At 33.7% G+C, this 23,644-nt stretch overlaps 1 protein-coding gene across 1 annotated transcript in view; it reads right to left on the bottom strand.

Moving 5' to 3' along the window:
• The window catches only part of NF1 (neurofibromin 1), a 253,568-nt gene that overhangs the window by 102,590 nt on the left and 127,334 nt on the right, over positions 1–23,644 (bottom strand). Inside the window, exons 28-35 of the mRNA XM_054689838.1 lie at positions 22,731–22,892; positions 22,482–22,585; positions 16,600–16,735; positions 8,285–8,443; positions 7,650–7,747; positions 6,284–6,430; positions 4,103–4,249; positions 3,075–3,185 (exon numbers count right to left, since the gene is read on the bottom strand). Of these exons, the coding sequence (XP_054545813.1) occupies positions 3,075–3,185; positions 4,103–4,249; positions 6,284–6,430; positions 7,650–7,747; positions 8,285–8,443; positions 16,600–16,735; positions 22,482–22,585; positions 22,731–22,892 (1,064 nt within the window). The remainder of the gene's footprint in view (positions 1–3,074; positions 3,186–4,102; positions 4,250–6,283; positions 6,431–7,649; positions 7,748–8,284; positions 8,444–16,599; positions 16,736–22,481; positions 22,586–22,730; positions 22,893–23,644) is intronic.

The raw sequence follows: 23,644 nt of genomic DNA on the forward strand, positions 1-23,644 counted from the left end.
TCAATGGAGCTATGTAACACACTGAAAGAGATAAGATTATATTTATATTGGAAACAGCCTCCAGAGTCAATGTTAAGATGACTTGGAAGTAGCTATCTGGGAGGATAATGTTGCATTATTATAGGTATGAGCTACTAACAGTCTCCACAATGGCAGTGGGGGAAAATGGTTTAAAAGACATTTCCAATGTACCTAACAGTAACATCAAACCATTAAAATTCAATTAAAAATAAAATATATTGGGCCTCCCCGGTGGCGCAGCGGTTGAGCGCTGGGTTGCGAAGCTGCCCGAAGCCTCTACAGCGCTGGTTCGATCCCCGGCAGCTCCCAGGCCACTGAAGGAGGGTCCCACATGGCGCACAGACCTCTCCTGCTGCCCGCTGCTCCCCTCAGCAGTGTACTTCGGTCCTTCTGCCTGCTCTGCTCCCTGCTCTCACTCTGGTGAATTCTCTCACCGTCCCGCGCTTCTGACTGTACCCAGTGCTTGCATAAATAAATAAATAAATAAATCTTTAAAAAAAAAAAATAAAATATAAATCTAACAGCAGCTTCTGATAAAGGAATAACACTAGGTAGTCATTCTGAATCACGTAACTATTGGGCCAGGCACATGATTTGACTTAGTTAGGGATAGCCAGAAATCTTCTGGCTGGCCAGCACCTAGCATTAAAAGTTTTGCAAATAGAGATAATTTTCAGCTGAATCACATCCTTTTACTGGAATTCTAAGTGTGAAATACTGAGGTAATGAAAGAGTTACTAGCTGGAGCTAAAGTTGAAGGGATATAGAAAGAGGAAAATCATGTGGCAGAATTGAACATAAAGCCGAGAGCAAAAGAGCATAAATTGGCTCCAGAATGAATAGCCATTTAGTTTAGTCTGTATTTGGGCAGACTCCACTATAATTTATGATTTCCCTAAGGTCTATCTTCTTGAGAAAATTAGAATGATGCCTTTGCAAAATTAAAAGCCTAACTAAATAACTGAATTGATTTGCCAAGATATCACAGGTAAATCAGACCTGGTTACTAATAATATGGAGCATAAGGAAAAGAGGGAAGAATTTTAAATGATTAGGTTTTTTTAGAGTGGGAAAAGATGGTGATGCTACTGAGAAAGTCTGATTTGACTATATACTGAATTAAGTTTTGGACATGTCAAATCTTCAATGTCTACGAAATACCTGTAAGTTGACTGGAATCCACAGTTCAGAAAACATTAACTAGTGCACATGGTAGTCTATGCCACAGAAACATAAAATTATCAAATGAGAAATCAGGCCTAATTGCTCTTTGACAAAGTTGGTTCTACAGAGATAAGGCCTTCACTATCTTTTGGACTTCTACATAGGAACTAGGCCTTTCTCTGCCCAGATCCACATTTTACATCAGTTGAAAATGAAGACCAGGATGAACTTTTTGTAGATCTGAGTAAAAAACTCAAAGGATTGGAAAATATGAAATTAGAAGTTCTATCCAAAAACAAACAAAAAACCCCAACAACCCTCAAATATAATCTATAAAGAACTGTATAGTCCACAATAAACACTTTATGTGAGTGGTAAACAGCATAGTTTTTATAAGCACCTATCCCTCTTTTTTTAAACATTGAAGAAGCAGATTGAAAAAACAAACTCATCTAAGATTACACAACTAATAAGCAGCAGAGCCAGAGATCCTTAGTACTCTCAAGTCACTGATTCAATCCAACAGAGGGTATCTTTATCATGCCATTCTACTTCTCTTTGGTGTATTCTAGACCACTCCAGACAAGGAAGGCTATCTTACAGTTTCTGATCCTAAAGAAAAAGAAACCCAGCTTTGAGGTTTTCCAGAAATCTCTGCTAGGTTTAAACTAACAAGAATATAAAGGGGAGGAAGACATATATCTCTCTTTCTCATCAATGATTCACTTTTAATTATTTAGACAAAATAAGTCAAAATACACTGTTTGTATTAAAGGTTTGGCTGGAATACAAACATCTAAAGTGTAAAGTTAAAAATTACCTTATTCAATTTTATCTCAGAAGAGATAAAAGATCGAGAGAAGATTTTCATGGGAAAGTAAAGAGATATTACTCAAAGCTGTTAAAGAGGAGAGCTAAGGATATATGCAAGTTTCCACACACTCTTGATTCTCTAAAACCTTGTTCTTGGAACTTCCTAGTCTTAACAATTTCTAAATTAAACAAGTTTCACAACTTCTACCTTCACTCCTCTCCCACTATTTCTCAAGCTCTGTTTCCTACACACTGCCAAGTTTTTGTCACCCATGACCTTCGATCTACTAACATAATTCCTCAATTTATATAAAATTCATGAAACTCGGAGATTAACCTTATAGCTAGTGAAGACAGAACTAAGCACAGTTCTCGAGACTCCAAAATCAACGGTCACTTTATTGTATCACATTGTTCTAAGATTCAGTTACCATGAGTTTACAACATACTAAAATAAGAATAAAACTAACCAAATAGTGTCACTCAAAAAGATGCAGAATGAGCCAAGAAAAGACAATGACTGGGAATGTAATATAAATATCATATCTGCATTAAGGAAAAGTCCCCAACATTTCCAGAAAGGTTTTTTTTAGAAACTAACCTTGACTGAAGACAGTATGAACAAACACAATCAATTTTTTAGGCTGTCACCTGTGTCATCCTCATAGAGATTTCCAACCATTTCTATGAATTATTTGTGATTTAACACTGATGCTGAATTACACACACATATTGAAATGTTCTCAGCTTTAAAAAAAAAAGCCTAATTATCATGTTGTGGGTATTAATCAGAATAAACATGAAAATAAATTTTTTTTAATCTTGATAATTAATCTATAGTAAGTAGTATAAAAATTGATGTTAGAAAGAGAAACCACTATGAAATAGGTAATCTAAAAAGCAATTTCTAACATTCTGAACAAAATTTTTGGATAGGAAGTTCACCCAGCTTTATTCTCTCAGGTACTTGTGTGCAAGTCTAGGTAAGTCAAATGGGCAAACCTCAAACTAGCTGTCTCTTACCTTTGCTACCATTTTAAAAACTCTTAAGAGAAACTAAAACATAGTATTCTTACCTCCTCGCAACATAATAAAATATAGGATTCCCAGCTTTAGAAGTCCCAGCTTGGTAGAAAATACTTAATGTTTTCAAAGCCTTAAACTCCTCTTTTTCATGTACTTGATGCCTGAAAGACAAAAGAATAGAGTAACTCATAGGCTTAATATTGTCCATTGAATGTTTACAAAAATCTTGACGGAACCAGATCAATGATAAAATATACAAACTGGCAAAATATTTAAAAAGCAACAGGTTTCCTGTAGGCCAGCTTGGCAACATGTACCAAAAATTTCAAGGGACTACTCTGTGAATCAGGGTGGTTCTTAGGAGTATCCTAAGAAAACTAATGGAACAGTGATATTAACCATAGAATTGTTTTTAATTGTGGCATTTTTTTTGAGACAAGTCTTTGAGTTTTCATTTATTAATATTTTAAGTATTCAATTCATCTATGAAAAATGAAATGAAAGGTCTAAAAATGAGTTTCTTTCAGTTCACAAATTAAATCACTGAGTCAAAGTATATATTCACGGATACTTTATCAGTATATTGAAATATACTGCATTTTCTGATCCTCAATGTAAGAGAGTTAATATCATTAACATTAAGGAGGGATCTAAAAATGTTACCATGGTAGAAAGAGTTCAGCATTTAAAAGCCAAGAACCTATGAATTAGGTGTGAAATCTTAAGCAGATAGTTCACACTGAATCATATTTTCCTTAACTAGAATATAAAAATATTACCTGCTTTTCCTCACAAGTATTAAATGCAAATTACCTCAAAGCAACATCATAAACTACTGCTCAATAAGATACTATTAAATAGGAAAACAGACTATATATAAAACAAACTATAAAAGAAAGTACGTATCAATTAATATATAGAGTAAGTTAAAAGCGGGATCTCAAAAGAGGCAAATACAATTATAACTTCCCCAATAATCTCCTATTAGAAATACAAGTATATCTAACAAGTGGTCTGGTGCTAAACTCTGCAATTCAATCAAAAAGAAAGTAATCATCATTTTAAGGTGGTACTTTACCTAGTCATAAATTCCTCAAACTTTGAACTGGTAAGGTTAAGGCTGGACCAGTGTGTATCAGCCACAGGTTTGTGTTCTGGAGGACCCAGGTATGCAAGAAGTGTTGCCATCTTATCAAAAGGTCTTCTTCCAACAGCTTTATGATCCCTAGACACAGCAAATCACTTAGGAAAAAAGTAGCAGTTCACATTTAGCAGTACACATTTCTTTGTTGCTTTTTTCTTTATTGTCAACTGATACTCCCTGCTAATATATACACTACCAAAAAGACCTCAGCAGTTATGTGTATACACCAAAACATCTTTGGAATGTGATCACTGCCTAAACTACAACATTTACATAGAAATTTTTTTCTAGTATTTTTAAAAAAAGATTTATTTATTTATGCATATAAGAACTGGGGTATAGGCCAGAGGTGTGGGGGGTGAGAGGATTCAACAGAGACAGAGTGGGGAACAGAACAGGCAGAATGACCAAAATACACTGCTAAGGGGAGCAGTGGGCGAGACAGGAGAGGTCAGGAGAGGTCTGCAGTGCCCTGTGGGCTGCTCCGCGCGGCAGATGGGGATCCAACCCGCACTTTAGAGGCTGTGGACAGCTTCACAGTGCTGTGCTCAACCACCTGCGCCACCAGGGAGGCCCTTTTTCTAGTATTCTTAATACTTTACCATTAAGTGGCCAATCAGTGAGTAAAAATAACATTTTAATCAACTTTTTCTCGGAATGAAAGAATCCACATTAAGAAACCACTTTTTAGAAGCTGGACATATTATCCCTAGTATCAGATTTCTGCTAAACCAGATAAATGAAATTTTCAACAACTATTAGATATTTAGTATCTGTAAGAATAACATGATGCTATTTCACACACATCAAATTGGCAAAAATTACGAAGTCTGCTAATGCCAACTTGGTGATGATCTGTATAAAGGGGTTAAGATGCAACCTATTAAGTTATCCGCAGCCACTGCAGCACCAGTTCAATCCCTGACCAGGGAGCTATCCACATGGCACAGCAGACCTCTCCTGTCTCACCCGCTGCTCCCCTCAGCAGTGTATTTCAGTCAATCTGCCTGTTCTGTTCCCCAGTCGTGCCTGGTGAATCCTCTCACCCTCCCCCCCGCATCTCTGGCCTGTACCCCAGTTCTTGTATGCATAAATAAATAAATCTTTAAAAAAAAAGAAGCATTTTCACATAGTGCTGGTCAAAATATAAGGTGGCATGCACTAATAAACTAGAGTCTGTGTACCCTAGAACCGGCAGTTACACATTTAGGTAATACACAAGGAAAATATGAAAAATAAAAAATCTCTGTAGCATCAAACTACAGAATATCTGAACTATGAAAGAGAAGTAAATATTTGCTTTTATAATTTCCACAGTTTTAGTGTCATGTAGATAAAGCACCTTCATCTTTCCATTTCAGGGCACTATCTACTCCAATCTATTAACAATTCATCATACTGAAAAGCTCTCTTGTTTAGATTCCCATCTCCTAATTGCTTAGCCTTAATTTCATGATCTTTTATCTTTCCCACAAACAGTTAACCACTTCTATTGGCTTTTAAAGATAATCTGGACTCATATTACACCTTTACAAGAGAACTCATATATAGGAATTTGGAGCTATTAGAGACACACATAACTACAATGAATAGCAAGTGATTCAGGCTGTAAGAAATAGCTAAAGGCAGCTAGTGAAACTCAAAATTAGTAATTTTAATTATTTAGCATTTTTCTTTAAAGTTTTATTTGCATATACTTAAGAATATCACAAATAGGTTTATCACAGAGTAAACATTGTTGTTTTAATTATTAAAATTCCTAAGAATTAGATTGAGATGTGAATACTCATTTGATCTTCTAATAAATTCAAACATCTCTATGCCTTGTTTTACATTATGTCTGACAGTTTGCAAAGCAGAAAAACCCAAAGGGTTAATTTTAATCTCTTGATATAAAAAAAAGAAAGTCTTTGACCCCTAGGTGGGTTTTTTGATCATAAAACACGAGGTCATCTTTTGCCTATATTTTTAAAGAGTTGACATTTCTACACTCCTCTTTCTAAATTATAATTCTTATTCCAAGAAGGTGCAAAGCATAAAGTACTATTCATGACCAGTAATTTTACTAACAATTTAAACTAAGTTTTCAATATCCCCATGACTGAGAAATCTTACCTGTTGCTGGAAAGATACTGGCCAATTTTTTCTTGATTATTCCAAAGGAGACGATGTAAAGCAAGCACATTGCCATCACTGATGAAGGAAAGACTATGATTTACCGCATCACTTGTAGGACAATCAGACGCGATATCAAGGAAGAACCTTCAAAAATGTAAAGTCATTAGAATTTTTAAAAACAGACACATTCATATCTCTTTGAATTAAATTTATATGAAATAACTCTGTGAAACAACAAATTACAAATACACAGAGTTTGATGACACAATGTGATTGCCATTAAATAAAAAAAGAAGAGACAGGGAGAAAGTTGGTTTTTCATTTCCGGTGATTGGCTTCAGTTTTAAAGTAGGCTTTGGAGATAGACAACAAGAAAATTTAGGTGGATGAGACTTTAGAGATAAACTACTTTACAGATATGGAATGAGAGTCTGAGACTAGACAAAAGGTCTCCAAGACATTATATAGTCTGCTAGGTCAGTTCCAGCATCAGAACATTTGTTCTCGATTTTCTGTAGTCAATCTACTAGAATATGAATCCTATGCTGACATTCATTTTCTTTCTAACAAGTTTTGCAATCAAACAATACACACCTTTTAAACTCCAATTTCCCTAACAGAAGTTGACATGCACTATAACAAGAAACTGGGAGAAAGAGCTATGCAAGTATGTATCAAGACTATAATTCAGATCAGTTAGATCTATAGTACAGGTAAAGCAGGACCATGGAAATTAACTTACATTTACAAAACACTCTCATAAATTATTTCAATGATTTGTCTAAAATCAATCAAACAGGTAAACAAAGTATTATCACTACTTTGTAGATAAACCAGTAACTCAGAGTGAGAAAGGGAGGCAATAGATAATTATGGAAATCCAGCATAATTCAAGTTTTCTAAAATCATAAGACTTTTAACAGTTGTCCAGTTATTAATGAAAAAATCTTATGCGTCTATAATATCTGGTTTAAAGAATAACTTTTTAGTATAGACACACTTCCAAACTGAACACAAAAATATTCTAGCATCTGATTATACACTATTATGCATTATCAATACCATTTGGGTTTTAGAAAAGCAATCTTTTCTTTTTGCTCTCCATATTGTAACAACCTCAAATCCTTTATTTTAATAGCTATGTCAAAAATACTGTTTTTCAAACATGGAAATCACTACTAAATTATTAAGAATATGGATTTATATCATCACTCTCTTTTATAGTAAAATAAGATTAACCATCTCTTGACCTAGCGAGGGAATAGAAAAAAATCCTATACAACAGCATCATATAAACCAAACACACAGAATTAAGTGAAACTGAAAATACTCAGGATTCAAACAGAGCAAACAAGCTGCTTACCTTCGTGCTGCATCAAAGTTGCTTTTCACAAAATCATTGAAAGGTCTCATATGCTCTTCTTTTGTAAAAAGAACATGGTTGGCAATACTCTGAAGTATCTAAACAATAAAAAAGGGTTCTAAAGAATCAGATTATATAACATATGAAGTCTACACATTTATATATTCTTCAAAAATATGAATTTTGTCATTGATAATTTCTACTGGTGGTTAAATTCTATTATTTCTCATACTATAAATACTAGGTGTTGTTTCTCTTTTTCCTCAAATTATTACACATACATATTTGCACATACAAAATACATATTAAATTTTTAAATTTTTCTAAATGAAAAATCATATACTATCATATACTATACATTCATATACTGTATCATATACTATACATTCTCCATTTCAGAATTTCCAGAACGATAGCAAGCTATCTTCAGAAGACGTTTACAAAAACATTTCCCCATGATAATAAAACCCATCAGCTAGCAAGTTAATAAATTCCTACTAATATAAACAAAAATAAGATAAAATCATGTAAGTGAAAACCACAGGGCATTTTTAAAATACATTTCAAAAGTACAGTGAAATGAAAAATTTATAATTGGAAGAGAAATTTAGTTAATTATAAAAATAATTCTTCACCTTTGACATTAACTTCAAGCCCCTTTCAATTCTAGGTGGTGGCTTTTTATCTAAAATCCCTGCTTCATATGGTGAGACAATGGCAGGATTGATAAATCTGAGGAACATGGCACTTCCTACTGCACCGATGCTGTTCTGAGGGAAACGCTGGCTAACCACCTAAAAACAAGGAGTTGAAAAATGAATATATGGTTTAAATTAAAACAAGGAAAAGGGAAGAATAAGCTTGAAGGTCAACTTAGCATAAAAACTCAGAAAAGACCAATCTTCGTGAATTAATACATTTCTGTGTTCCTACTTCCAGAACATCAGTAAGTAAAGTTTATTCTTAGTTCTTACTGTCCATCATTTTAAAGCACAATAAAGGTTACCTACAAAAAGAAAAAAATCTCATGGATGAATTGTGTAGAAAAGACCTGAAAAATTATCCTAATTTTATCATCATTGTACTGCAGACCAAATTTTCACATTTAGATTATATTTCGGTAAGATTTATAGATATGAGAATGTGCTTAACTATGCTATGGTAACTCTAAGTTTTCAACAGCACACCCCTGAAACATCCTATTCCTAACAGTAAATACTTACATTTTGTTGTATACCAGGTACAATTCAATTTCTTGAGCAAAATGGTTGCAATATACAAACAAAATTTAACTTTTTTAGATTCCTACTGAGAAAAAATATACTTACAAGTAATGTTACTACCAGTTCATTTTCTTCACCAATTTGAAGGCAAAGTAATAGGTAAGTTAGATTAGGAAAAGTTATGAAACTGGCTCAGCTCCCATCTCTTCCCAGGGCCTACTGTTTAAAATTAAGTTAACATATGAAAATTATACTATTCTAAAATTCACATTTTTACATATACTACACACTTATTTTTAAAGAACACGTAAAAAACATTTCAATCTCTTCAACTATTCTTGCTTGATGTGATTAACTGCTGCTTAATGCAGTGGTAACTACAAAGGTGGAACTGGAGCACTCCACTCAATCTTCTGGGATTCTGGGGATAAACATGATTTTCAAAGGATGTTGGTGGAAAATGAAAAAATAGGATTTATCTTTCAATCTCACATAAGTCTTCTTCACAATACCTCAATAAAGTAATCCTCCTGTCACGAATTCACATGGCCCACTAACTCCAGATTAACTCTGGTAAGAATAGGATTATTTAGTTCATTTTATTCCATTTAGTGCTTCATGTGGCATGCATTTTAAATGTATTGACCACCTAAAGCCTCAAAACAATTTGATTGGGAGGCAGTAAAAATAAGACTTTAGAGAATGATTTTTTTAGGCCAAAGAAAACCTTTGTATCAGAGGTGAGTTATAACTAATATAGTCTCACTTTCATTTCTGCTATGTAGCGCGGGAAGCTTTCTTCCTGTTATAGTACTTTGGTTGCTAGTGCATGAAGAATAACCCTAGCACTTGCATAAGAGGAAACTGCTCAAGATAGCTAACTATAGCAAACTTAGAAGAATGTCTTAAAAACCAAATACTGCTGTAGAGTTATTTTTAACCAAAATATGATTTTAGAAATAGAATTAAGAACATTCAAGTGCTTTTATGATTTTAGTAGCATGTTCAAACTTCTGGGGACTAGAAACAGAAAAAAGAATGTATACATTCACAGATAAAATTCTTCATGCAATTTCAAGATATTCAGACTACCAAATTTTAATTTTAAAACAGAAGAAAAATATCAACAAATCTACAAAAACAAAATTTTAAGGAGTGAGCAAGAAGGAAGAGAATTAAAACTGCCTTATATTTAATTTTAAATATGTTGTTTTAAAATAATTAGCATAAATTTAGTTTAATAATGCAAATCGTTTAAAAGCTAAGAGCAAAGGACCAGTTAATTTTTTAAAAGACTAACCTGCTTGGAAGTATCTCATAACACTTTACATGCATATGAAGAACTCTTTAAAATTATTTTTGAAAGTAGCTATTTTTATTTCCAGTAAAGATTTAAAGTGTTCACATAATTATTATTAAGATTCACATTAATACCTGATTTATAATCAATACTACTCAGTCTCAGATTTAATGAAAATCTGAATTATTTTTGCAAAGAGACAATATTGTAAAATATATGAAAGTAACTTCACTATTTTCCGTATCTTCAAAATAATTAATGCTAAAACTCAAAGTACCCATACTTCAGGAACATACATGTTTTACGTGCCATATAATAAAATGTCTCACTTATGCTAGTATATTTTTGGAGCTAAAACTTGATAAAACATAATCAGTATTAAGTAACTATAATAAATTTCATGAGTCAGTTAATGAAAAATACATCTCTTAGCACCAACGTAATTTTACCTCAAATATACACACAGTGTTGTTTTATTTTTTAATTCAAAAATCTAAAAGATATTCTGCATGAAAGGTAAAAGTTCGGTTGGTCTTTATGCTGAAGTCTACTGTGAGACAAATGTCCTTTTTACTCCCTTTAAAGTTGAACTACATGTTACAAGCAAATGCAGTTCTAAACTATTCATCAGTAAGAGGATCACTACCTATACTGCTTAACTACTACAAATGCTCCCTATGTAGAAAATTAAATTTTCAAAAGATATCCAGTTACAATGTCAGCATATAAACAGCATAATTATCTGTACTAAAACCACACAGCTATATCTACCAGAGGTCAGAACCTTCTTCATATATTTTACACATTCCAATCCATAATATATATATATATATATATATATCTCACAAAAGCTTGCTTTTAAAAGAAACAATCATTGGATTCTGTTAAGCAAACAACTCCATAAACCAATAATTTAAATCTACAATGACCATACTGTCTTAAAGCTTTGGAATACAATCTAAAATAACTCAAATTACCAATTACATTCCCTTTGTTTCCAGGACGACCTCAAATGACCTGTACTGAGTAATACATTTCCAATACTTAATATTATACCCAAAACCTTTTTAAAAATCTGAAAATAATGCTAATAGAAAAAAAAACAATTCAAGAAAATAATTTCAGATAAAATATTAATAAATAAAGCATTATTAGGAAGGCTAGGAAAAAACATGCTCTAGTGAAACAGAAAGGTTGAATTTTAATTTATGTGATATACTACACAATGGCATAGGGTAACACTGGACAAGAGTGTTAAGACACATAAATTAATTTCAACGGTGATGGTGTATATTATGTTAAATCCACATTTAGAGAATTAGAAGGCTGAAGCATTAGAAAGAAATGTTTTTATTAAGCAAGAAAGCCATCCAATCCAATCCATTTGCTCATAACTGACCAAAATTACTTAACATACTCAAAAAAATTCCTGCATGGATTAAAAAAAAAAATTCTCTGTAAATTCTTAGCTCTGAATTTAAAACAAATTTATTTTATGTGAAGCTTAGATAAGGAATGAAAGATGAAACCAGATGAATACTATATTCTAAAATATATATTCTACTTTATTCTATATTCTACCTTTTAAAATAAACTACCTACATGACTCCAGAAAAGGTTTTCTTTACATCTTTCTCTGAAATAATTTAGATTAAATGAAAAAATAATACTCGGCCTGATAAGGATAACTTATAGTAATGGCAAATTAAAAATGAATGCATATTATATTTTGGACAAATTGCACTCACCGGAAGAAAATAATTATGACTACCATAATTTTCTTCTCCTTTTTATATTAGGACACATTCATAGAAGCAGATAATAATATATTTATATAATGTTTACAAAATAAAGTGAAAGCTTGTGTACAAATATGGACTCACTGACTTTTCCTTCATTTCAAAAGTACTAAATTCTCAATCCCAATAGTTTGATAATGATTTTCTCTAAAATAAAGAGTTTTGCCATTAGGATTTTTATAATTTAAGCACAAATAACTGAATTCTGGCAGAAACTGCCTTGATAAAAATATAAGTAAAAAATAAAATATAGCAACTTTTAGGTAAGATTTAGAAAGTGACAGTTTCCTTTCTTCTAACAATTTAGAAAAATGTTCACTTCTAGGAAAAGAAACCACTCACATTACCTGCAAACCAGAAGCAAGAATGAAGAGAGTCAGTGCTTCCTAAGGCCTTGAAATTAAGTTCCTTTTGCATTCATTTATAGTTTTAAATACAACAGTAATAAAATTAAACCAGGGATATTCAAAGCACAAATGTCCCCAAAATGCCTTTGGGCTAAATCAAACCAAAGGAACACAGAGAATGTTTCAATGTAACTTAATTCCAGGGTTAATCGAAATGAAAGCTATTTTGTGCCAGAATTAGTAGAATGATTTTACAGTGAAGGTCAAATAGGCTGAAGTGAAGATGTTCTTAACAAACAGCAAAAGATTTTTGTTTTGCTTTGAAAGAAACAGCTAATAAAAAGTTCTCCAAACTTACTGATTTTTTGTTTTCCTTTTTTTCTTTTACTGTAGCTTTATTCAGTAGGGAGTGGCAAGTTGCCTACAGAACAGAGATGAGCACAAACAAGTCACAGCACCAACTACATACAGCAACAAAAACAATGTTGGCTTGTACATAAAATTACACGATAAAATGTAACACAAATGGAATCAACAAAAAAATTAGAAATCAACTAAATTTTGAGAGATAAATTTTATTTCTGGATTTTTATTTTTATTACATTTTAAAGCCAAAGCACTACATTAACGGCAAGAAATGCTGAGACAATCATATCTACTATTTCTGGCTATAAATCATAAAAAAAGGTCTCCTCCAGTGAATTTGAGGATATTTAATTTTTACATTTCAGTTAATTCCTAGCTTTTGATGAATTTTATGTAAAATGTTCATTAAAAGTAGATCACACACTAAAAGCACTTCCATGTGTCTACATAATTTTTGTTGATACATAAGATACTTCTCTGTGTATCCTTCAATTGACTTAAAGTTCTTTTTTGCTGATATCTGACTTTTAAGTTCCTATTGATTAAAATTTTTTTAAATGGCTAAATATAATAGAAAATTCACCTTAGCGATTCTGGATTAAAAATCTCTCCAAGAAAGATTTCTCTAAAATTTTATACATTTTTCTATTTGCAGGCTACTTCCTAAAAAAGTTCTAATCAGAGGAGGTTAAAAGCTCTGCAACATTTGGGAGAAGAATGTTATCAGCTTAAATAAAAATACACATTAATAAATATTAAAGTGAAGAAACTGCAGAGAAAACTATAGACTAAAACTGTAAATCTACTTAAATTTTTTTCACATTGATCAGAATGTCTCAAAAAAAAAAAATTGAAAAACCTACAGAGATTGGTTTCATCTCTCAGAGCTTCTTCTAGGCCAAAGAGTTCTTTTAAAATTGAAAGAAAACTCCTGACTGGACTAGGCAGAACAATTATTTTTCAAATATTCTCAAAATGAAATTAGAATTCTTTAATCTACTATACACGGAATTTTATTCTAAGAAATCTGTGAATCTAACACCATGACCCATAATTTGAGTTTAAAGTTAGTTCAGCATTTTTCCATCCATCCGTCCATACATCCATCCGAGTAGTTATTATGCACCTACATGCTAGATATCAACTCTATGCACTGGGAGACAGTAGTAAAAACAAGACAACACAGCCCTTACTTAACTCATGGAGCTTTGGTTCAAATTTTAGGCTACATGTGAAAACACCAGTAGTAAATCACAAAAATGCAGTTCTATAGATTTTTTTTCAATTATGGTACATAATTATCATTTGTAGATTTTAAAATTTTGTGCAAACTAGTTCTATTTGGAGAAGCAGATTTACTGGTAAAAGATGACATGTATTTAGAATCATAATATTTAGTTCCTTATCAGAATTCTCTCACCATAACTTAAGAGAATGTCCATTCTGGGAGTCATTTTCTCATTATTCCAAAACTATCAGGAGGAAAAGTAGAAGTATATGACAAAATGCCTTAATTATAAATCTGATACGTGTTCACTGTTGGCTTTTTTTATATAACCTGAACCCAGTCCAATGAGTAAGGAGATATATAAAATATGAGAGCTGGATAAAAAGCATGATTTGAAAAAGGCTTACACGGCAAAAATATGAACTTGAGTATAAAGAGCTAAAAGCTCAGAGAAGTTTATTCACCAGCAATATACTCACTTAGCTTTCAAAATTTCCCCAAAGGTCCCAAAGCAGAAGCCATATTTACTAGAGGAAAAAAAAACAATCGACTACTATCCCTCCCAGCAAAACATAAAAGTAGAAAGGCACTGTTAAGTTATTGCCACAATCAAAAGGGCAAGAAAAAGCCAGAAGAGGGAAGATGAATAAAAATAAAAGAGCAAACTAAAGGGAATAACTCATTGTCAAGGAGGCTCAATGAAAGAATATGTTGGGATCAAAGGTTTTTTTCCGTTCTTTTTAACAAGTAAATGTAAAATTTCCTGTTATCAGAAACTCATAAAAAACCAAAGCCTTATTTATAAATAATATAGCATATGTTTGCTTCATGGTATTCCACACTGTAACAGTTAATTCAATACTTCAAAACAATGCATTGACACAACATTCAAGTAACATTTTTAAAGAGAATTAACTGTGAAATTTTTAATGTGATAGTTCAGGTATGTCATTAATACAGGATGTTTTATTATAAAGCGCTTTAAAAATGTACAACATAATGTTTAACTGGCAACCAATTATTACGTAACTCTGACTTGTTTTCACTACTTCCCCCTTCCTTCCTAACTATGAAAGCTGGTGAGAATCTTATTTACTTTGTTGGGAGGGGATGGAGTAATTTACCTTCACTAAATATGTCCTAAGTACTTAGTAAGTGCCAAGTCCTATTCTTTTTACCTTATCAGAACCATGATCTCAAATTGGACTCCAAGTTTGCCGATATCACAAAAAATTTTCTTTTATGATGACAACATAAAAAATTTCTACGAAAATCTTCTAAATCAAGCAATCAGAACATCTGTACCCATTCACTTTTAAGCAGCTAATGTCGAAACCACTGCCACCTTAGATACCCATTTGCTCTCTCTGAAAACAGTTGGCCAACCAGGAAGCTGATTCAGATTATTTTTTTAATATATACTCACTGGTACTTATTTGCCTGGTTTTATGAACAGAAGAATTAACAAATGAGATTTAAAAAGAAACATAAATAATACCCAAACATAATATTCACTGTACTGTATTTCCTATTCTAGTTGTATTATAACTTAACCACATTCTAGTCTCAGATTTATTTAGCTGAAAAAATTATGTGAGGTTCTCCTAAGCTTCCTTGAGCTATTTTGAAAAAGCAGGGAAAAAATCGTGATAAATTAAGAGAGTTTTAATGCTAAGTATGCTTTACCATTTCTGTATATGGAGAAAAGTTTTTTTTATAGATACAGCAGATACATCATTATAAATAGCAAATGGGAGGAAACTCACACAGCAGCCTGAAACAGCTTTTTTAAATAATGATTGCTAATGTCTCTAGGCAACTGAAGGCCTGTGTTTAAAAAAAATATAAAAAAATTAAAAGAGTGGGGATGACTCTTCAAAGAAGGAGACACAAAGGGATGGGTTTTGGTAAATGTATAAATTCTCTACACGGACTCCTGTCCCAGACTTCAGATCCACTAGAATTTCTTTCACAATCACAGTTTGAACAGGTTAATGTGAATTTGCATTAATCACCTTTGGAATGAATAAATTATTCCTAAAACTGTATATGCAATTCAAAAACACAATGGAAATCATAAAAGTACAGAGACTTAATTTCCTCAATAAGTAGGTAATGACGAGGCATCTGAACTCAAAAGCATTACTTGTAGGACTAGGGTTAAGAAAGCCCAATAATTTGATTTAAATCATGATACAATATATTTTACAGGTAGCAGTCTACATAAAATAAACCAATTATTCTGTCCTGGGGAAACCTGTTGAGCAAATACTTTACATCTTAATGAAGAAACCAAAATTATTGATCAAGTATTTCAAAACACAGATAGCAAGGAGTAGATCTGCCTCACATGTGAAAAGATCTAGGCAAGAGGTAACACCCAAAACTCCACAGTGTATCTCATTCCAACCATATACATTTATACCCAATAGATACAGTGCATTTTAAACTTGCTCCTAATACATGGGAAACTTACTATTTCTAAAGCATTCCCTTAAAATACTTCAGACCATCTTCTAAGCAATACTAAAATTTTTAAAGTCACTTGCAAAATTCTCAATGTATTACTCACTCAAATTAACTCAAGAATGCTAACCACCCACTAAGAGCAGTTAAATCCCTCTTTGAAAAGCATTCTTCTAATTTAGCTTTGGATTAATAATGGTAATCTCCAACCTCAAACATACCTGGTATAAGCAATGGCATACACTTCGAAGCTGTGGGGGAAATTCTGAGGAGGAACTGATAATGGCATGGAAGAACTTTTCAGTCATCTGAAGGAGATTCCTCTGGTTTTCTTCCAGACTCTCTGACTGTTCTAATCTGCAAAAAGAAAAAATAAAACCATTAAAAACAAACAATCAGGGCCTCCCCAGTGGCGCAGCGGTTGAGTGCTGGGCTGTGAAGCCGCCTGCAGCCTCTGCAGCGCCGGTTCGATCCCTGGCTCCGGCGAGGGTCCCACATGGCACACAGACCTCTCCTGCGGCGCCCGCTGCTTCATCACTCTGCCTATTCTGTATTTCATTACTCTGCCTATTCTGCTCCCTGCTCTGGCTCTGGTGAATTCTCTCACCCTCCTGCGCTTCTGACTGCACCCAATGCTTGTATAAATAAATAAATCTTTAAAAAAAAAAAATCAAAACAAACAAACAAACAATCCTTAAAATAAATCCCTTAACAGTCATTCAGCCAAATGCAATGTGTGGACTTTGCTGGGATACTGATTTTAACAAACCAACTGAAAAAAGACAATTTTGAGAACTGTGTAAGAATGTGTATATTGCTACTCTCACAAATTTAGTATATGACCTCTGGTAAAGTCAGACATGCTTTGATATATTTTGTGGTCATTCAGGTTTCTTCTACCTTGAACTGTCTCTTGTATCTAGTCAAATTGCTAGATGTCCCTTCCACCAATATCTAAAACTCAGAAAACCAGGATTTTTCCTTCTATTTTTCTTGTCTTATGTTGTGCTCCCTGAGCGATCAATGACACCATCACTATCTCAATCATGTCATGCCTCTGGCATGTAATACAGTACATTACCATTACCTCCCACAATCAATCAATTCCGCAAAGTCTTCAGTATTACCTCTAAAGTATGAAGAGTTGTGATTAAATGCAGATTGGGAAGGCAGACGTACTAAGTTTAACTGTCTTACTGATTTAGGCCAATATACTTCAATTTTTTTCCATCAATAAGACAAGAGTATTAATAATGTATAGTTTAGGAGATTTAAAATTTACTCAAGGACTATCAAATCCACAAAGCTTTACACCAGTTCCCCAACTATCATATTCTGAACTCTCAAAATACACTCCCTATGAAACTCACTACTTAACTACTTTCTATATGTTTTAACTTCCCTATTAAACTGTAAGTTCCTTGAAGGAGAGACTTTGTCCTCTTAAAACTAACACAGTATCTTACCAAGGCAAGTGTTGAATAAACACTTGTTTTCAATCTCTTTTTTTTTTAAAGCTTTTTTTTTTTTTTAATACAAGCACTGGGTACAGTCCGAAGCATGGGAGGGTAAGAGAATTCACCAAAGCCAGAGCGGGGAACAGAACAGGCAGACTGACGAAATACACTGCTGAGGGGAGCAGTGGGCGGCAGGAGAGGTCTGCGTGCCATGTGGGACCCTCGACTGGCGGCAGGGGATTGAACCTGCGCTGCAGAGGCTGCAGGCAGCTTCGTAACCCAGCACTCCACCGCTGTGCCACCGGGGAGGCCCTGTTTTCAATCTCTTAACTGGTAATTTTAATTTCTATGCTAATTTACATAATGCATAAATGCTTGTGACACTGAAGTTATCATTCCATATTCCTTGCAGTTCATTGCGTGTAGCACACATATACAGTAAGAGTTTGGAAATTAATGTAGACTATAAAGCAGAAGTGATTTCACAGCACAGGTAAGTTTTAAAGGAGGAACCGAATTTGTACAGGCAAAAAGAAGGGCATTTCAGGAACAAGAATTAGGCAAGGCAGGTACTCGATTCAATCAATACTTATGCATCTACTTTTTGCTAAGAATTCAACAGTTGGTCTTTTTGTTGTTGTTAATGGAAGAACAGAATTTTTTTTTTTCAGCATTTGGCCTCTGACCTCTTCAAAGAGAAGGGACACATATACACATCAAGTAATGAGAGCAAAAACATGAAGTAATGAGAGCAAGAACTCAAAAATACACATGGTTAGGTGGCAAATCAGAGAGACATGAATGGTGGTTACCAGAAAGCCAGAGGCATAAAATAAATTTGGAATATGTGGAAAACTGAAAAGAGATTGGTCTAAATATGGAGACCATATGCAGAGAAATCAGTTAAGAAACTACAGTAGTAACTCAAATCTGTGACATGGAAGGCACAGTAGTTCTGTGGTATGAAAGAAAAGATAATTTATTTAGTAAAGCTAAAGAGATTCCGAAAATGTTGACAATTCTTGTCTCTGTGGGAACTTTTCCTTTAATGAGTCAACACAGTAGTAGGTATGCTGCGGTCTATTTCAGGTGTCCCTCTAAAACACTATCTGTTAGCCACAGAGCTCTTGCCTCCCATATACCAATGATAACTTGACTATTCCACTAATTCTTATCTATAATGAATCTATACGTTCAATATTTAAGTGTTTGTGTGTATAAAATTTTCCCCCAATTGTGAAAGAACTAGTAGCCTTTGTCCTTACAATCTTACTGGTTGCCTGTTTTTTAATTTCGTTGATTTCTAATCTAATTTTCATTCCTTTCCTTCTGCTTGCTTTAGGTTTATACTGCTCTTCTTAACTTTTCTAGGGTGAAACTTACACTATTGATTTTTTATCTTTCGTCATTTCTAGTATATGCATTTGATGCTGGAAATTTCCCTCTAGGCATTGCTTTCATTACATTCCATAAGTTTTGGAAGGTGTAGTTTCATTTTCATTTAGATTTTCTTCTCTTCTTGGCATTTCAGTTTGGGAAATTTCTACTGACAAATCCTCAAGTTCACTGATTCTTTCCTCAGTTGTGACCAGTCTACTGATAAGCCCATTCAAGGCTCTTTTTCCTTTCTGTTACAGTGTTTTTGATCATTCTAGCATTTCCTTTTGATTCTTTTTTAGACTTTCCCACCTATTCTTGCATGTTGTCCACTTTTTTCCTATAAAAGTCCTTATCATATCAATTATTTCAGTTTCATAATCTCTGTCCTATCTAAGTTTAGTTCTGATGCTTGCTTTATCTTTTCAGACGATGATTTTTCTTTCTTTTAAAGCATTTTAACGTGCTTTCTAATTTCTTTGTTGGAAGGCAGACCCAAGTTGTTTTATAGGAATTAAGATAAACAGGTCTAAAGTTTTAGAACTTAAGACAATATTTATTGTAGCTGAAGGTGTCCATTTCTTCTGTCCCTGTTTTTGTTTTTATTGTAGTCTCTGGGTTTCCCTAACAATTTCTTCTTTAATAGTCTCTATGTTGTAGCACTGACAGTAGTAATACAATATTCATATACTAGAATCCTGCTGAAATGGTGATGAGGTATTTAGGAGGGAAAGCAGTCTATAGTCTTATGATTATACTCCATTATTTTAATGAACCACAATTCCTGGGCTAATGTCCTTCAGAAGAGTATCTCAGTTTATTCCCCCTCCCCTTAAGAGACATGAAAGCTAGAGGGGGTTGGAGTTGGCTAAATGTCCATCCTTCAGGTCAGATAAGGGTACAGTAAAGAAGTTTCCATGGGGGCAGCCTTTTTTTTTTTTGTGGGACCCTGGCCAGCTGCCGGGGAACAAACCAGCGCTGCAGAGGCTGAGGGCAGCCTCACAGCCCAGTTCTCAACCGCTGCACCACCAGGGAAGGCCCTGGGGGCAGCCTTTCAAAGGGAGAACAAAACACAATGGGCATGTTTAAAAATGGTTATTTTTCCCCTAACCCTACCCAGAACACAAGGGGATTTTTTTTCCTATCATCACTATGAGAACCTGGTAGAGGGGCTTCTTGAGGTTAAACTCACGAAGTGTAAGGGTACTCTTAAGACTTAAACTAATCTACACTCAGCCTCCAGCAGTTTGCTAATTACAGTCTATGTTTTCCATGTAGTTAACTGGTTCTATCAATAGTTTCTCTTGGTAAGCTGATATTTATCTGTCTCTCCAGTTTGTGGAGTATTGGTTTGTCCTGTGCCTTCAGTTTTCTGACAAATCTATGAAAAGTTGATGATTTTCTGTTTTCAGCTTTTTCTTACTGTGAATATGTGAGTGGCAACTTCTAAGCTCTTTACATGTCATAGAAGATTGCAATTCAATTTTAAGTAACCTGAATAAAATAGAAGTGTGTCATCCAGTACTCTGACTGTACCACAGTACAGAGTAGATTTCTTTTAGGCAGTAAGTTACCTCTCTCACTCACTAAGCAATTCTTTAACCTTTAAAAAGTAAAACTGCAAAATTGTACTTTGTTAATGGAAACAAAATACAAAATGGTGTTAAAAGAATGCTGCTCTTAAGTATCAAACTCTAACTATTCAATTATTTTAATAAAAATTGCCTAATTTAGTTCCAGAGCTCTGACTAGATATCACAGTCAATACCTCAGCAAAGGCAAAGCCAGAAATATTAACAGATAAAAAGCAATCATCAAAAACCTCCAAACTTGAAAATAAAAAATAACATTAAGGTCCTAACAAAAAGCTAGAAATGCGGTTTAGAAAGAGTAAGTATCACATAATTACATAAAATTCATTCATTTAACAAATGTTTATAAAATGTCAACTGTAAACAAATTATTAACCTAATACTCAGCAAAGGATATAAAGATGGACAAAATGCAAAAGATTCAGCAGTCTTAGAAAGGAGATAAATTAATAAAATAATCAAATAATTAAGCATTACAAAAATTATGTAAAACACTGAATAAAGATTATACCTTTTGTTAACGTGTGCATATCAGTGGCACCTAGTGACAAGTAAAGAAAGTTTCGCAGAGATGGTGGTTTTTAAACTGCATCTTGCGTTACCCTGTTGGCCTCTCTCCCTTCTCTCCTAAGTCACCTTTCATTATAGGTGGCAGAGTAAGTTAAAAAAAAAAAAAAAAAAAGTCAAGCATGCTCATCTCAGTGCCATTCTGGAAATTCTGGAGAATTCTGGAAATTCTCCACTTGTGTAGTAAAAAGTGTGGCCCCTGTGAGGGAAGCCTATTATCATCCTGTCTTGCAAGGGATGAGATAGATGAATCTTCTTAAAGGTGAAGAGCTAGCAAGTTTATTTTCCTACAGCATCTAAAGAAACACCCCACAATCATTAAATCAAATAAAGGTAATTTCTGATTCCCAAGTACCTCTTCCCTCCTCTCCGTATCCTTTTGGTTTTGAAATTGGACAAGGAAGAGGTGTATTATTTACCCCAATAAACATCAGACATCAAACCACTTTAAAAATATGCATATTTCATTGGAGCTAAGGTACAGAGGACACATGAAAGAATGATGAGGCAAGGGTGGATTATAGTCAGATGACTCTACATTGCAGTCAAGGAGCAACAGTTAAAGCTTTTACGAATATAAACTATACAATAGTTTTTAAGAGAAACAGTGACAAGAAGGTTTAGGTTTCAGAATAATTCCTATAGCAAATGACTTGAAAATGAAAAAAACAACACTGGGGCAATAGTGAGGATCTGCAAAAGTCAATGGAATCAATATAATAGTAGCTAAATAAATTATGATATAAGCTATAAAATATTAAGGATGAAATTAACAATTATAGCCATAAAAAGATCTAAAACATAGGGTTAGATTTAAAAAAAATTTAAGTTGTAAATAATGTACATGATGTTACTATTTATACTAAGCACTCACACATTATGTCACTTCTATCACAAGATATGTTTATGCAAATGCTAGCAATAATGCTAAGGAGTTGATATACAAAGATGCCTTTAATCATATCTATTAATTTTTTAAAGGAACACATTGGTGTATAACTTTTATAATTTAAAGACTAACATTAAATCAGGGAAAAAATTATAAGGGTCTTGCCTCATGTGGTTGTAGTGAAAAAACAAAGAGCAGCTGTAGGTGGGAGGAAGACAAACCTGGTAGGATCCACTTCAAAGCTAACGTGCTGCCAATCAGAGGATGTGATCACAATTCGTAATAAAGGATCCAGGAGTTTTTGTAGGTAGGTAGCACCATATACCTAAAGAAACGCACAAGGAGGAATTGATTATTTCTGCTCCATATATCCTGCATTAAAGACATTCTGCTCCATACATTCTGTACAGAATCATTATTTGGCATACCTCCGGGGGGGGGGGGGGGGGGGGAGGTGAATGGATACAAACCTTGAAACAGAAGGTCATTATTTTACTGGCTAGGCTGTTTCCTCGGAAAAGAGTCTGCATGGAGTCTGCCAATTCTACTTCCTTAGAAAACATGTTCCAGAGCAGTTGGTAGAGTAAATGTCGAGAATCAAATAGAGTCACTAGAACTCGAGCTAGTTCATCCTGAGAACAAAATAAAAATTGTGTTGGTATGAACAATTTCATTTCTCTTGAGCAGGAAACTAAAAGGGAAATTCAAATGTGACACATCCACTGAACTGAGATAAATGGTGACTGATTAATTTTTTCCCTGACTTTTATCTGTGTACATGTCTTTGACAGGTGATTTCTATATGCTTATAATTAACTGGTACTAAAAATAGATGAAATGTACAGGCTGGAAAAAACTCCAGGATTCAGCTCACATTATATGATGAAATGAAAGAATACAGAAACAGAAGACAATGCCAAAGGGTTTAGTCTTTGGCACAGACCATTTGGCACAGACCATTTTCTCAAAAACACACTGAAGAGTAATAAGACCATAAGAACACTACTCTCTTCTCACATGGTAAAGTAAACTTGGTGAACACTGAACGCAGGAGTAGAAAGAGACACAACAAAAATGGAAAAGTTACAGGAATTTCAAAAAGCTAAGAAAAAGACACAGGCTATAACATTCAGAACCAAGAGAATAGCAAAATTTACAAATAGCAGCTAATTCCTACATATTATGTAAATAGTAATTCCGACAATTCCCCATTGTAAAGCACTTTTGGCACACTCAAGAAAAATATAGTAGGTTCAAACACAAGCTGGGAAAAGATTTAGAGAAAACAGAGTAGCCATAAAAACATACCTCAAACCTCAAGCAATAACAACAAAGGATCATGCCCCATAAATATACTAGTTCTTATCTCGTCACAGGATTACAA

Source organism: Talpa occidentalis, unplaced genomic scaffold (genome assembly GCF_014898055.3).
Source record: "Talpa occidentalis isolate TD23 unplaced genomic scaffold, MPIMG_talOcc4v2.1 talOcc4.7, whole genome shotgun sequence".
Taxonomy (NCBI): Eukaryota; Metazoa; Chordata; class Mammalia; order Eulipotyphla; family Talpidae; genus Talpa; species Talpa occidentalis.